This window comes from Desmodus rotundus, chromosome 2 (assembly GCF_022682495.2).
Source record: "Desmodus rotundus isolate HL8 chromosome 2, HLdesRot8A.1, whole genome shotgun sequence".
In the NCBI taxonomy this organism is placed as follows: domain Eukaryota; kingdom Metazoa; phylum Chordata; class Mammalia; order Chiroptera; family Phyllostomidae; genus Desmodus; species Desmodus rotundus.
The window spans coordinates 64338577-64356039 of record NC_071388.1 but is presented as its reverse complement, the minus strand read 5'-3'; the positions used below and the strand labels follow the sequence as shown (position 1 = coordinate 64356039).

General features: G+C 33.9%; 1 protein-coding gene across 4 annotated transcripts in view; it reads left to right on the top strand.

Annotated features, from left to right (window-relative positions):
- ROBO1 (roundabout guidance receptor 1) overlaps window positions 1–17463 on the top strand; it is a 400095-nt gene that overhangs the window by 301984 nt on the left and 80648 nt on the right. For all 4 annotated transcript variants that reach the window (XM_053918273.2, XM_053918271.2, XM_053918272.2 and 1 more), the window contains exon 7: window positions 16100–16224. In XM_053918273.2, coding sequence (XP_053774248.1) covers window positions 16100–16224 — 125 coding nt within the window. The remainder of the gene's footprint in view (window positions 1–16099; window positions 16225–17463) is intronic.

Sequence of the window (17463 nt, the reverse complement as noted above, 5' to 3'; positions counted from 1 at the left end):
TGAAGAGACTTAAATAAAGAATCAATATTGCCAAGCTGAGCCCTTTGTACACTGGCTGAAAGTAAAATGCCATCAGCCAAGAGGTTTAATGAAGTCCCACTACAGACTTTAACAAGAGAATGATTTGTGAGAACGGCGCCCTCTCCTAACTGTTCTGATCCAGGAGCCTGGATAGAATGCAGAGCTCCACTCCTGCTGGTTTTTTTTTTTGTTTTTTTTTTTTTATGTTATTTGATTTGACTGAGACCCAACAGCATTATGGCCTGTAATTCTTTTCCATTTTTTTATCTGTCAGAAGCACAATGTAAAGAACTTCTTTTATTCTTATAGCCTTTCAGAAAGAGCCATTTTAACCCTCATGACTGTTGAAGATGTGACATTCTCTGAGATTTCTTTCATTTTCTCATGAAGAGTTTGGGTTGCTTTCAGTTATTTCAGACAAACTGATATAAATCTTAAAAATTATTCAAAAGGAAAAGCATTCACCACAGGGCTTACCTACGGATAATTTGAAACACTCTCGTAATGTGTGTGCCAAGCAAGTCTTTGAAGAAGTAAGTAGAAGAGTCAGGTCCAAAAAATAATGGGTACATACGATGATTCTGTGACAAATAATGACACCGTACCACACTGGTAAATAGTACATCATAGGCCTTCCATTATCTTCTGAGCTTTACTCTGATTTATTCATCTACATAGTAGTGGCTAAGGTTTGCTTCGTCCAGTGATATAGATATTTTTCCCAAATGTACTAAGTTACTAAATATAATTGATATTAAATAAATTTGGCCTGATGTAGTTTTCTTGGGAATAAATGTTAAATAATAAATTTCTGTACTGGAGTCTGAGATTTTGAATGTTAGATCTGTATGGAGCTTCCAAATCATTTACTTTGGTTAGGTTTGCACATGAGCAAATTGAGGTCAGATACATCTTTATACTATGTAGCAAACTGTGAACATATATGTTGCTATTTGACTGCATACATTTGACATTTACAGTGGTTGTCCTAAAAGGTTGCAGCACATAACCGTTCAAAATGATATTGGCTGTTTTGATACTGTTTTTCTATGAGAAAACAAAATATAGCATGAATCATTTCCTCCCCTGGACCTTTTGATTAGGGCAAAAAGTGTCCAAACATAAGCAGAGTAATTATGTGTCCATGTTAAATTAATATATTAATGGATGAACGGTACATTTAAGTGATTTCCCTTATAATGAAGTGTAATTGACATATAACATTATATTAGTTTCCGGTGTACAACATAATGACTCTATATGTATTGCAAAATGATCACCTCAGTAAGTCTAGTTAATATCCATCTCCATATATAGTTACAAAAAATTGTTTCTCCTTTTGAGGAGGACTTTAAGATTTACTCTTAGCAACTTTCCTTTTTTCAAATTAAATTTATTCAGGTATAACGTCAATAACATTATATAATTTTCAAGGGCTCTTAATTCTGTAATACATCGTCTGTTTACTGCATCATGTGCTCACCACCCAAAGCCCAGTGCCCTTTGGTCACCACATATTTGCCCCCTTTACCCCTCCATCCTCCCCCACCCTCTTATTCTCTAGAGACCACGACGCTGTTGTCTGTGTCTATGAGTGTGTTCATTGCTGTCTGTTTTATTTATATCACATATGAGTGAAATCATACGGTGCTTGTTCTTTTCTTTCTGACTTACTTCACTTAGCGTGTCACTCTCAAGATCCATCCGTGTTGTCGCAAATGGCAATATTTCATCCTTTTTGTGGCTGAGTAATATTGTGTCATACACGTGTGCTACATTTTTAACTGATCAGCCTTTGGAAGACACTTAAGTTGTTTCCGTGTCTGTCTGCATAGTGCTATAGTGAACATAGGTGTGTGTTCATCTTTATGAACAAGTGTTTTCAAATAATTCAGGTACATAACCAGAAGAGGGATTGCTGGGTCGCATGGTAACTCTATTCATACTTTTTAAAGGATTTTTCATACTCTTTTCCTTAGTAGCTATACCATGTTACATTCCAACTAGCAGTGTACAAGTGTTCCTTTTTCTCACAATTGCTCCAACAAACAGTGCAGTAGTAATAACTACAGTTACCATGCTGTATGCAACATCCTTATGACTTACTTATTTTATAACAAAACTTTGCACCTTTGCCCCTTTTACTCATCTTGCCCTCGCCCCCACCTCTGACTCAAGCACTCACCAATCTGTTCTCTGTATCTATAAGTTTGTTTGTTTTTTGACTTTACATTGTAAGTGAGACCATCTGGATTTCTCTTTCTCTGTCTTATTTCACTTAACATGGTGGCCTCTGGGTTAATCCATGTTGTTTCAAATGACAGTATTCTCCCATTTTTCTAATGCATGAACAATATTCCATGGTATAAAACACCACATTTCTTTATCCATTCAGCCATCGACAGACACTTGTTTTCCTACCTTGGCTAGTGTAAATAATGTTGCAGGAAACATTGAGGTACGTATAACTTCTAAATTAGTGTTTTGTTTTCTCTGAATAAATGCTCAGAAGTGGAATTGATGGATCATATGGCAGGTTTGAGGGTTTTGTTTTGTTTTGGGGTTCTTTTGTGGGTTTTTTGGGGGGAGGATTCTCCATACTGTTTTATATATAGTGGCTGCACCAGTTTACACTCCCACCAGCAGTGTACAGGGTTCCTTTTTTTTTTTTCACATCTTCTCCCAGGTATTATTTCTTGTCTTATTGATAGTTGCCAGTTGAACAGGTGTGAGGTGACATCCCATTGTAGTTTGATTTATATTTCTGTTATAGCTGGTAAAGTTGAGCATCTTATTATACATCTGTTGGCCACCTGTATGTCTTCACGGGGAACGTATCTGTGCAGGTCCTCTGCCCATTTTTTAATCATATCATTTGCTTTTTAGCTATTGAGTTTTAGGAATTCTTTTTATACTTTGCATATTAACCTCTTATTAAATATATGAGTTGCAAGTATTTTATCCTGTTTAATAGGTTGACATTTCATTTTGTTGATTTCGTTTATAAATTATTTATTTAAATTTAAGTATATTTTGTAAGTTGGTATACAATATTATATTAGTTATATTAGTTTCAAGTGTAATTTGACATTTTTATACCTTACAGTGACATCGCCCCTCTAATTCTAGTAATCGTCCGTCACTGTGCAAACTTAAGACAATATTATTGACTATATTCCCATTTACCTTTTCCAATCATTCCTCCCTTCCTCTCTGCTCTGGTAACCATCCTTCTGGTTTCTGCTTCTATCAGTATGTTTTGGTTTTGTTTTGTTTGTTTTGTTTTTGATTCCACATTATATGGTTGTCAAATTTGTCATTCTCTGGCTTGCCTCACTTAGCGAAATACTCACTAGGTCAATCCATATTGTGGAAACGGCAAGATTTTATTCTTTTTTACTGCTGCATAGCATTCCGTTGTTCTTGTTAGTGTGTGTGTCATCACATCTTTACGCATCCATCTGTCACCGGCGCCTAGGTCACTTTCATATCTTGGCTATTGTAAGTAATTCTGTAATGAACAGAGGGGTGCCTATATCTTTTCAAATTAGTATTTTTATTTTCTGTAGATAAATACCCAGAAGTAGAATTACTGAATCATATGGTAGATCTATTTTTAGTTTTTTGACAAACCTCCATACTGTTTTACATAGCGGCTGCAACAATTTGCAGCCCTACCAGCGATGCATGAGGGTTCCCTTTACTCCACATCCTTGCCAACGTGCTATTTGTTGACTTTTTATAGTAGCTATTCTGACTGGTGTGAGGTGATATCTCATTGTGGTTATTATTTATATTTCTTTGATAATTAGTTATGATGAGCATCTTTTCATATGTCTGTTGGCCATCTATATATTTTTTGTGGTTGTTATTGGGAGTTGTATGAATTCCTCATACATTTTGGATATCAACCTCTTGTTGGATATATCAATTGCAAATATATTCTCCCATTCAGTAGGTTCTTTGTTTTGTTGATGATTTCTTTTATGCTTTAGAAGCTTTTTAGTTTGATGAAGTGCTTTTTTTTTTGGCTTTTTTTGTTTTGCTTTGTTTGTTTCCTTGTTCAAAGTGACATCCAAAAAGATACTACTCAAAATCATGTCAAAAATAGTTTAATACTGTCCTTTTTTCTAGGAGTTTTATGGTTTCCAGCTTTATTTTTAAGTGTTCAATCATTTTGAGTTTATTTTTGTGTACGCTATAAGAGAGCGGTCCAATCTAAATTTTTGCACCTTTCTGGGCAGTTTTCCCAACACTTGTTAAAGAAATTATTGTTTCTCCCATTGTATATTCTTGCCTCTTTTGCCATAAGTGAGGTTTTGTGGGCTCCTTATTTTGTTCCATTCATCGGTGTGTCTGTGTTTGTGTTAGTATGATAATGTTTTGATCATTGTAGCTTTGTAGTACAGTTTGGAATAATGAGCATGATATCTAAAACTTGTTTCCACTTTCTCAAGATTACTATGGCTACTTGGGGTCTTTTGTTTTTCCATATACATTTTTAGATTATTTGTTCTAGTTCTGAGAAAAATGTCATTGGTATTTTGATAGCGATTGCATTGAATCTGTGGGTTTCTTTGGAGAGCATGTTTACTTTAACAATATCAATCTTTCCAATTCATGAACATGGTATATATCTTTCCATTCATGTGTGGTCTCTTCAGTTTGTTTCTTCAATGTCCTAGTGTTTTCAGAGTAAGGTCTTTCACCTCTTTGGTTAAATTTATTTATTTTGTTACATGTGCAAATTGAATTGTCTTAATTACTCCCAATTGTTTGTTAATAGTGTATAGGAACGTGACAAATTTCTCTATATTGATTTTGTATCCTGCTACCTTACTAAATTTTTTTATTCTATTAATTTTTGGTGGCTTCTTCAGGGTTTTCTATATATAGTATCATGTCATCTATGTGACAGCTTTACTTTTTTTTCCAATTTGGATGCCTTTTCTTTTCTTCTTTTATTTTAATATTTTTTTGTCCGACTGTTGTGGCTAGGGCTTCCAATACTGTAATCAGTGGTACTGGTTAAGGTGGGCATTCTTGTCTTGTTCCTGATCGGAGAGAAAAAGCTTTCAGCTTCTCATTATTGACTAGGACGGTAGCTGTGGACTCGTCATGCATAGTCTTGATCAAGGTAAGGTAGTTACTTCTACACCCGTTTTGTTGAGAGTTTTTTGTCATAAATGGATGTTGAATGTAAATAACTAATTTTTTATCCTCACCTGAGGCCATTTTTTCATTGCTTTTAGAGAGAAAGGAAGGGAGAGAGGAAGGGAGAGAGAGAAACAGTGATGTGAGAGAAACATCAGTTGGTTACCTCCCATCCATGTGCAGACCAGAGATGGCACATACTCTGTCTGGCTGGGGTGGGACTCCAACCTAGGTATATGCCCTGACCAGGAATCGAACCCACAGCCTTTTGGTTATAGAACAACACTCCAACCCACTGAGCAACATTGGCCAGGGAAAATATAAATAATTTTTTATTGAAAGTTATTTTGTGTAAGTGATAGATCCAAAACATTTCAGAAAGAAAATTCTATTAGTATAAGGTTTAACTTTTTTGTTTAAACAAGCACATCATGCAATGTAGTAAACACAGCAAGAATTTTAAGAGCAGTACAGACCTGAATTCCAATCTCGTATTTCTTGTGTGATGTGTGACCTAATAAGGCATGGACCCTGCCTTCATGAGGCTTATTACAGCCTCATGAGTAAGAGCAAGCGATATACACAAACGTCTACAGAATCAGCAGAGTGTAAAAAATATATCTGTAAACATTTGGATAAGCCAGGAAGAGAGAAAATTCTTCCAGTCGGGCAATGGCAACATCAGGAAGGTCATTGTCATTTGTTCACTGTTTTAACAGCTATTTGCAATGTGAATAATGTCCTCAACTCGGTGAGTTCCAGAGACATTTTGGCAAACAAAATGGTTAAGTACTTGACACCACGGAGCGTATAAGCTAGTTTGGGAAACAGACATTTATAGAATAATCACACAAATGTATAATTTTAAAGTAGAAGTGCTATGGGAGAAAAGTTAAGGTAGCATTCTGATAATATATATTACCAAATGTAGAGGTAGCTCCTTGAAGGTTTTTTTTTTTGAGCCAAGAGGTAAGGTGAGCAGAAATAAATAGATGAAGGGGAAGGATCCCAAGATGCAGCACAAACAAAACCAGAGGTAAGATGGAGCGTGACCTCCTCAAGAACTAAAAAAAGACCTTATGGGGCCAGGTGGGGAGACAGGGGAGGAGAGGCAATAAGAGAAGACACTGAGGACTTACACGGCAAGGCCAGGTTAAGGGTTTTGCTCTCTCTTTTAAGAGCAGTAGGACAATATTAAAAGATTTTACGCAAAAAAGCACTATAATCTTATTAGTTTAGTTTAGTTTTGTTCTTAATTACTCTGGCTGCTTTGTGAAATTGGAGTAGATAAAAGCACTTACAATAGTTCAGGTGAGCCCTATTGAGTAACTGGGCCAGCGGGTGGCAACAGAGATAGAAAGAGTGGGGGGAATGGAGAAATAGTTACAAAATAAAAGCTATGGAATTGTATAATGGATTGTGCATCTCGAGGATGAAGGAGAGAAAAGATCTAGGTTTCTGGTTTTCTAAATTGATTTAGGGAATATTAGCATAAAATTATGATCCCAAGATTCTATTCAGGTGTCATACAAATTGTCATAGATTGGTGGTTAGTTGTATTTTGATCTCAGACTCTTTAGTAGGCAAATAATTAAGTTGCACCATTTACTAACTACTTTTTGATAAAGTTGCCACATTTTTAGAAGCAGTTGGAAAAGAAGAGTATTAACTCTTTCTGAGTACCTTTGATAATTAAGGATTGTGCAAGACCCTTTTTTATGTATTTGGGGGTACATTTATTTGTTAGCATGCTGTTAAACCTCAGACCGAATGGATAATCTGCAGCAAGGTTTCCCAGTCCTGGCACTGTTGCATCTCCGGTTGGATCAGCCTTTGCTGTGGAGAGCCGTCTTAAGTATTATAGGATATTTATCAGCATCCCAGCCTCTGCCCTCTGGACTCCAGAAACCCCACCCCCTTTGAGTTGTAACAACCAGTATTATCTCCAGACCTATCTATCTACATAACGGAATAATGGAAGATTTGAGTGGAGGGGAAAAGTTCATAGTATTTGATGTCTCCATTAAATATATTCTAAAAATGTCGCTCTTAATTACTCTATTTTAATGTCTGAAAAGTTGAAAGGCATAATGACAGGCTTTTATGTTAAACTCAATCGTTTTCCCCAATAGAAATCATACCTTAGTATTAAAATATTCCAAGGGATTTTAATTGTGAGAGATACGATCACTCATAAGTGTCTATGAATATGATTGCTCTAGCATAACAGTGACTGAGTTTTTATCAGTTCAAATGTAGACAGCTTTAGTGCTTGAAAATTTGAGAGTTCCTCCGTTTTAGTAAAGATGTGTTTCCACCAAAATCTTGTAGCAAACTACTTTTACTCCATTCACATTCTCCTGAAATGTGGGTTTTGCAGTTCTAGTCTGCCATATTTGTTCATTGAGCCGTGCTGTTCAAAAAGCACCATATATGAAAATGAAATAAAATCACATCAACTTAAGGATTCATTAGAATTTAGCAACTAATAATGAAAATTAATATCTAAAACCTAGCAGAAAAATTCATTAGTCAAGGTGACTTCATTTGTAGCCCATTCAGGAAAACTGCTGTTCTCTCATATTTACAAGTAGGATTGGTTCTACAGTAGATAAATTTGCTTAACTATGAAATCTTACATAGTCATGACTGCTAGGAATTTAGAACGCTTAAATTGTTTTAGACCCAAATACTGTGATAATCTGTCACTACATTTTAAAATAGTCGTATGGCTAAAGCCAGCAGTGAAGAATCTCAACATTTATGTAACTTGTAAATATAAACTCAAATTGCCATTAATCTTCCAAAATTGAGTTCTCAGTATAAAAACACCACATCTTAATCGTAATGCATTGCCAATTATGCAAATATTTTACTTTCTTGAAATATGTCTGATATCTTTTGGATTTATCATAAGAGCTATGTGTATGAAGTACTTCATCAACTTCCAGTAATATTAACTAAAAAGAATATATCTGTTCTCCTGCTTTTGTTCTGAATTTCCGTAGTCTTAAAATCGTAGCGTAGAAAACACTTTAAGTAGCTGCTCTGTTCCTTTACCAGACAGGGTTATAGCTAAACTGTTGTGGCCAAATGGATATAAATCCCATTTTTAAAGACCTCTGGAGACATCATGGTTGGCAACCAATTCATGGTTCAGTGACCTTTACTGTTAACTGCTTCTTTTCTGTACTTTCCTTAAGTCATTCATGCTATTTAGGCCCATTATCTTCTCTTCAGGCCTAAGTAATTATCAAGATTGGCTGGTTCCTGTATTTATTAGACCTGATTTGAAGACTTAAGTATCTGTCCAGCTAACTTATTTTCTCAGACCAAAAAGAGGTCTCTTCCTCCAGCCTCTGTATAATTTTTTCAGACATTTGTCATCTTTTTGACTTACATCTCCCGAATATGACAGATAGAAAAATGAGTATTTCCTCCCTCCCTCTCTTCCTCCCTCCTTTTTTTTCTTTCTTTCATCCCTTTCTTTGCTACATTTTTGCTTCTTTTCTCTCTTATTTTATCCTAGCTATAGCTAAACATTATTGTCTGAACAAATGTATATTCTTAGAAAGAAGATATCAAAGTAATTAAATAATCTGAAGCCCTTTCATGTAACATTCAAAAAAGGAAGAAAGTCTTTTTATACTAAGTGTGTGTATGTTTGAGAGAGAGGAGAGAAAGGCTAAACCTTCCCAAACTTTTTAAACAGCTGTTAAAAAAAAACCTATTAGTCACATATATAATAACTGTATTATCTCTAATTATTTCAATGAAAGCTTTTTTCTCTTTTAATCACAAAAAGAAATGAGTTTAATAATTATATAATTTATATGTTATATAAATGTGTGTGTATATATTTGGATTTACCACAACTCTCCTTCCCTCCTCCCCCATGAAAATATAATCTGAGTGAAACAGTATGCTTCCTACAAATTCAGCCTTCTGGCAAGTTCTCTCATTCCTCATCCCATTCTTAAAGTGCTTCAATATAAAAAAAAAATAGAGTTGTTACTGGAAATGGATTGTAATCTGCATAATGTTTCTATTTTTAAAAAATTAAATACATTTTAATCTCTTAAAATATATTTATTTTCAAAGGTTATTTTTACCTTCCTATTTGGCATTATTTACCTAAAGAAAAAAAATTTGTGAAAATATTATTCTCATGTTTCAAAAGATTATTACTTTATTCAATTTATAATGGTTTCAAGTATTGGAATTTAAATTGGTTCACCTATAAGAAATATTTGTGTTTTGTCGTTGTTGTTATTTCACCAAAAGGTGACCTTTTCAAGAGGCTCTAAGTCTGCATTCTTCTTACCTATTAGTTTTTCGTGTATTTTTAAAAGAATAACTAAATATTCTTAAAATATTTTAATACAATGAGGAATTATTTAAATGTAAAATCAAATAGATGTTGTGTCCTATTGCACATGGTTCTCCCCAAACTGATTAACTGGTGGGAAAATGTGTAGAGACTTGGATTTAGGCAAGAGGCCTGGGAGGCAGGCTTCGGTTAGTCATCTGTGGCCTTGAGAAAGTTATTTAACGATTTAGGTTCTCCATTTCTTGTGCAAGGAGGACAGGGTTAGACTGATAAGTTCTAAGGTCACTTCCAGCCCTAAAATGTTAGAGTTTTATTGTTTTATTAGAGATAGAGACAGACAGGCTTTTCCTCTTTCTTAGAGGGAAGGGGGAGTTGCAATAGAAGTGTTCCTAGCCTTTATAACAGAAAGAAAAGTTGCTGAGAAGAGTTATGAGGAGGGTCAGAGGGAAACCACTCATAAATCACAGACTGCAGGAGATAATGAGTGAACGGGATCCAAATGACTCTTCTCCCACGATTGCTCCTGCACAAACCTAACTGGACACTGATAGACACCGCCCGTTGTGGAGAAGGTCCTCACTCTGCACTGAAAGACAGTCCTTTGACCAAACCCTGAGAGGAACAAGGGGAGAGGGGACGGCTGAGAAGAGTTCAAAGAAATGTATCTCATTTATTCTTTAGAAGAGAAAGTTTGGGGGTGATAATTTCCTTCAGGTGAGCAGAAGGAGTTTATGTGCAGGATGTCAATGGCACTTACTTGTTTACTGAAACTAGAACAAATGAAAAGGGGGTCACTTGTGACAGGCAGGTGTTCATTTGGGTAAGAGGAATCATTTCCTGAGAGGCATGGCTATTAAAAGTTAAAATGATTATTCAAAATAGGACTCTCTCAAAAACCCTGTTTTAGAAGCTTCTGGGTTAGACATTCTTCTTAGATAACTTCTAGTGTCCTTAATAGACTATGAAATATTTTCCAGTTATTATTTGTCATTAAGTTGAAATTCTTAAACATATTGGGGTTTTAATAAAATATTCAACCCTTATAATTTATTTGCTGGAAAAACTTATAAGCAAGGAAAAAGTACTTTTTAAACTTTGAGCTGCTTTTCAATAATTTTCTTATCTTTAACATGTTGGATAGTTTTGAAATAGTTAAGGAGTAGTAAAGTACTGAAGTTGTACAACTAGAAAACATTTAGGAACCATTCCCGTAATCCCTCAATTTTAAATAGACTTCATTTTGAATGTATGAGTCTAATTAGATCAAATTTATTTTCAGATTACCCCAAAATATGATCTTACACCTTCTGCTTTTTTTGAAGCAAAACTTTGTTGCTACAGTTTGTCAGGTTCTCTTTCTCATAGTTTCTAAGAACTGTAACCAAGTCTGATTTACTTTGTGTTTTTAAATTGGGATTGGAAAGCTGATTCTTTTACAAACATTATGCTTGAGTAAATGAGAAAATATTTTTTCCTTTTCTTGCCTGAATGAATGAAAAAATTATGTTTGAAGTTTTTTGTTCTTTCGAGTAAAAGACAAGTTATTTCACTTATGTGGAAGGGAACGTGCGAACTGAAATGTGTTTCTAAATGTGTTACTTTTAAGTGTTGTATAAGTAGTAACAATAGCTCCGAGAGCCTTTGTCTCGGGTAAAACTTTACTGTTTCACAGCAGCAGTGCTTGGCATAGTTCTCGTACTTAAACTACAGGGGTGCATGTGATGTGTCTTTAAATTTGACTTGCCTACATGGGGATTATTTGTTGAAGTAAAATGTGGGTATATACTGGGCTTTTATGAGAAAGTTCTACATTAGTAGTAATTGTCTTTGCTTCTAAAAGAGTGAAGCAAAACAATTGTTTTCTAGTATTTAAAATATGTATTAGTTGATATGTTAAAATGCCTAATGTTTTATTATTGAAAACAGGTAATGTGATTATGACTTTATTATTGTTATAAAGTTTTCATAATATGTTCACATTTTTATGTTTCTTTTTGATTAAAAATATGCAAGAATTTAAGTGTAACACCTTTTAATAATCTTGCTACTCAACCTGTGGTCATGGAACAGTAGTAGCACCTGGTTGCTCGTTACAAATGAAAATCTCAGGCCATACTACTAACCTGTAGAATCATAATCTGTATTTTAAACAGATAAACTTATGGTTATTCACGTATGAAAAGTGTGGTTTAATAGAATATCATTGGCAGCATGAAACTTTAAAGAATTAATCTGGGGTGGAGTTATAGAATTTAACACTTCTTTAACTTTGATTAAGATGCTTGACTTCTAATCTGTGTAGCATTAGCAGTTAAAATGTACAGTGTTTCCAAAGCTCATTACACATGTAGTTATCTAACCCTGTCATCTGGTAGCAAACTGTAAAGCCATTGGACAGTGTTTTATAATTTTGTAGCTGCCATCCATTGTAGCTCTGCCATTTAATCACTGAAGAGATTTTAAGATCCATTTCTACTTTTCTTAAGTTATTCATGTTTATACTTAAAATGCTAACAAATATATTCATTCATGAATAGTATAAGCCATGCATCCAAATATTAATGTGTTCTTTATTTCATTTTAAAAGGAAGATCATTGTTAAATTACTTTTTCTGTTCTGTTTTCTGTTTTTTTATTTTTATTTATTCCATGTTTTCTTTTTTTTTTGTTTTAGTTGGGTCTGGTAAGTTGACATTTTATTGGCCATCTTCTAATCACCGTGTCCCTGTGACTGGAACTTCTCTTCCCCTTTCCATCCATACCCTTCCATGTCCTTCAACCAGTCAGCCTCCATGTTTCACTTGTCATGGGCCACAAAGACAGACTGCACAGAATAAAGTCTGCAGGAAGTGTGGGTAACTGACAAAGAGTGAAGGTAATGGGGTTGCTAACTTTATGTATTATTAAATGATATGTGATCTGAATCCTTTTATTTCTTTTCCTCCTTAAATGAGAGGTAAAGTAAGTGGTAGGACTGCATTTTGGTTAAGTGCTATTTCAACTTATATCTCTTAAGATAAACAAACCAACATAAGTACCCAGAGAATAATTTGGACTTTTTTGTCCAAAATATGTTTATATATTCATGTCTGTCTATCTGAGTTTTTATAATTGTTGTTCAATAATAGTCATTAAAAGTCCTATTGATGAATAACCTTGCAGTTCAAGTTCTTTGCACTCATTTTCATTTTTATATGTCAGATTCACTTCATTTTGTGTAAGAAGTAACTACATGATGTGTCCAAACTTTATTGAAGTTTGCTTCGATAAACATTTGTTCTCTTATAAATAGTCACTAAGTTTCCAAGTACCTTCATGCTCAGCAACTTGGGGAAGACCCATTCACTCTTTAAAGAGATGCTGGGACACCGTTTTTGGAGCATTTTCCATGAGTATGCTAAGTGTTAGGCCAGAAAATAATTTTGACCCTAAAAGTATCTCCTTATTTTTTTTGGTTAAAAAGCTGCACAAATATTATAAAAGTGTCACTTTATATTAATACAGATAGGTCAGATTGTTCAGTAATGGTGATAAAATAATAGGTTATTTGAAAAAATAACTTTCTATATGCTACTATATGTACAAAAATATAGATGACTACAACACATAAAAATAAAGACAAGAGTACAGGATGAAAATGGAGTTGAATGTTTACATGTTATGTATATATTAGAAATCTAACCAGATTAAAAAGACTGTTAACAAAATGGAAAAATATATCTACAACGTACATAAGTAGATAAAATTTTCACCTATCGATGGTAATTAGAAATCAGAGAGATAGGAGACAATCTCCTCAACAAATAGGATATCTGTGACAAGGTAATAGGAAGATAAGTGTTTAATGTCACTGACATAAAGATGCCAACTAAGAGGAGATTCCATTTTCAGTTGGGATACGATTTTAATGGTCAGTATTTGTGAGGCTTTGGAGGAAAGTGCCCTCGTAGAAACAGTGCCAGTTGGAACAACTTTAAATATAATTGAGAAGGATGTTAATCATACTACTGTTTTTTTTTAATAGTGAAAATTAGAAACAAGCTAAATTTAAAACTAATAGATTGGTTAAATAATTATATATGTATTATTAAATAGTCATTAAGTGATATTGTAAGAGATTATTTTCAACAATACAGTCCAATTTGCATGGTTGAATTATAGGTAGCTTTTCTTTTTTCTCTGCTTGTCTCATTTTCTAAATTTTCAACACTGGCCATATGTGACATTACTAACACGATTATGTATTTTTAATTATAGAAAGTTTAAATGTTATCGCCTTGAAAATTCCAACATTTTATCATAAATATTAAGTAGATGCATATTATAAATTGTCTTCTCCATCTAAATATAGGTGATTAAGATAGGTTGATAAGTAGGTGTATTTAATTCATGTAAGTTATTTTTAGAAATATATCTACATCTGATATTTGACATATGTGTACAGGGACTTTTTTTCAGTTCTATTTCTAAGACATACTTTGTGGCTGATGTCACTGCTGATGTTGGCTGGACAATATGCCTATAAAATAGGGTGAATTCATTTCCAGGCAAATACCCTGTGTGGAAGTATGGCTGCAGGGTAGGTGCAGTCAGCGCGAGGGTTTCTGTCCCCTGTTCCCAAACAGGTGTTGGAGGTTTGGAGAGAGCCGGCATTTTAGAAAGGGAACAGGGATTCTGGCACACATTATTATACATGCTTCTAAGACACAGGAAAGAGACCACCCGAAGTTTTTACTTGTCTAAGTGGTTAAAGCGTTTATATTTTCCTAACCAAATGCCCTGCATATTGCAAAGTCATATTCTCCCATTCATTTAATCAATCATTGCTATTTTTTTACTGAAACAAATTAGAGTCTCTTCTGGCTTTCAGTTTTTTTTATCCTGTCAATCCTTTCAATTTTTCTCTCTGATATCTACATCAGTTATTTCAACCCCTAATGAATGAATTAAATGCCCCTGTATGGCTGTGTGAGGACGAAAATCCCCAAGCGATGATGCATATGCTTCTTATTATACCTGGATAATGAGAGTGTTTGCTGAATTCATGAGTGAGCCATCCAATTATAATCAGAGTTTTAAAAAATTACAAGGTAGAACTTCAGCCTTACCAAATTGAACCTAAACTATATCTACCAGCTTTGTATTTTCTTCCCTGTAAGTTACAGGACATTTGAAGACATTTGACCTGATTTTTCAGGTCTCCTATAATTTTCTAGTCAAATGGTATAATTTCTACTAAACCTCAATTAAAAATAAAAAGGGAGTATAGAGGGAGTTAGGAGAGCTAATTGCTTTCTTCAGTTTTGCCATCATGTAATCTTCAGCTAGTTGTTTTAGATATCCCTTTTTCTAAGGAGTTATATGTATAAATTTATATGTGAGATATATTCTAAATATTTATATATACATCTTAGATTGACGAGAAAATATTTAGCTAGAGAAAAATACCCTTTCAAGTCCTCACCTTCATTAACAAAAAAATCATATTCTTGTGAGCAGAGTGTAAACATTTGTAGGAATAATCTGAATGTAATTTTTTATTCATTTTACAGAGTTATCCTAAGTGACTAACATAAGTAACTAAAAGTATTTTTAGGGAAAATGTTAGAAACAGTGGAACAGTCTTTAAAAGTGGATTAGAAGAACCCTATCCTGTATAAACTGTTAAATGTCTGGCTTAAGACATTCATTTCAATTGGAACTGAGACAAGAGAGAATAATTAGGTGTTTCAGACAGTTGATAAGAAATGAATGTGAGAAGTGTAAACAGTAGGTAAAAAGAGTTATATTCAATGCACATTTTTCCAAGCATAAAGCACAGTTCAAACAAGCATATTTTTTTTCCAGGAGTGACTCCATCAGCAACCTAGTATTTTCAGCTGCCATTGCTCTCAGTGTAACTGACACAATTTTCTGACACTATTTACTGCTGGATGAAGTGGCCATTTAAGTCTGTGTAAATCAAACAGTTTGGACAAAGCTGGCAGTATTTATAATGTCAGGATGAGCAGATGTTTCAAATTTGCCCTCATTTCCATATCCATTCTGTTTGAACATGCCCCTGTCTATGTAAATGAAGAAGGCATGGGACTCCACTATTGCTTTAAGTTCATTTTTGTTCAAGTAATTGGACTGAGGAGTTTAAATGGTTATAATTTGCATGGTGGCATTTCAGGAGCTTTTGAGTTAAATCTTAGGACCTGCCTCCATCAGAAAGGTTTTTGTATGATTAAAGTCTGTTCACCTTTAAGCAGCTGTAAATGAGAAATGATATTTATTCATGCAAATTTTAGGTATATGGAGAATGTAAGGGGTCAAATTGTAGCTCAAGCACTGTTTTTATATGGAGGTTAATCTTAGAAGTTTAGGTAATAAAAACACCTCCTCCTCACAAAACAACTCTATTCCATTCTGCAAATATGCCTTTAACAATTTAGCATCAATTGAGTTAAGGTTGTAAATTGTACATTATATACTATTGTACATGACGAGTTGTATAAAATAACAGAACCACTTGGGATATCAGCAAATTGTCTAAATTAAGACAAAAACTACATGCTTTTGATTCAGTGTGATTTGTTTCATCTCCTTTAGAACCTCCACATTTTGTCGTGAAACCCCGTGACCAGGTCGTTGCCTTGGGACGAACTGTAACTTTTCAGTGTGAAGCAACCGGAAATCCTCAACCAGCTATTTTTTGGAGAAGAGAGGGGAGTCAGGTATGAGTTTGGTATATTATTTCAATCAACAAAGATGAGTGTCATTATTATAATTATATATATCAAATTATGTATAGTTATTGATATATATAATTATATCAATATATTATATATTGATATAATTGTATATATAATTATATCAATATATTATATATTGATATAATTGTATATATAATTTAGTCATACAACTGTCACATTAAGAGAATTGTGAAATCTCTGAGTTTCATAGAAAGTTTCAGCAATAAGAGAGAGGAAATTTCAGACAAAACTTCCTTCATTGTTTTATTTCTCAAAGCAGTTTTTCCTGCCTAGTTTTGTTACACAGGGTGATGATGGTTTTATTATATAAAATTTACCTTTAGTTCCAGTTCAGGGACATTTAAAAAACTTTTTTTTTCAATACAATTAGTTATTATTTCTCTTCTACAGGTATCTGTAATTATATGTTAAATGAGATGTATTCACATTTAACACATACATGGTAACTGTTCAGTGCAAGTTCCCTGAAACACCAGGAATCGGAAGTGTCTTCTTCATTTCATAAATATGAAATACATATAATACATATAACAATTAAAATGTATAAAACAATATTAAGTTTTCTGAAAGATAGATGTCACGGTAAATGCAGCTCAGCGTACTCTAATTCTTTGACAATTATCCTGTGTGATCACCATGTACTATCAAATCATACTCTCTGAACACTTTCTAAACTGTAATTTTCTGTATACCTTGAAACTAGGATATAGAGATCTATACCCTTACAAACTCTAAGTTCACTATTTGGCTTCAGCTTAATGAAAAGGTAATTTTGAAACAATCTCACTTTTAAAATAATCAGAAACTTTTAAAAGTTTTTAAAATGTATGTCTTCTTTTCTTATCTCTTAATGACTTGCCTTCTTCAATACGGAACTTTTTCCCTCTTTTTCCTAATACTTCTAAAAAACTTTTCATTCATTTTTAATACACATATTCCTAACCTGTTTTATTTTTTGCTTACACTGACCGGGGATGTGTTGTCTCAATGCCATACTTACACTGTGTCCAGAGATGACATATGGGTATTTTGCTCACTGGACTCAGTCTTCTTCTGTAGGCCGTGCCATCGGGTTCATTTTTGTTTCTCCTTTGGGAGGCAAATATTAACTTGATTATGATATGTAGGCCATCATTTGAGTTCTAGTAACTTGGTTGATTCTAACACATTCCATTTGGCCTCAAATGACTAAACTTGCTG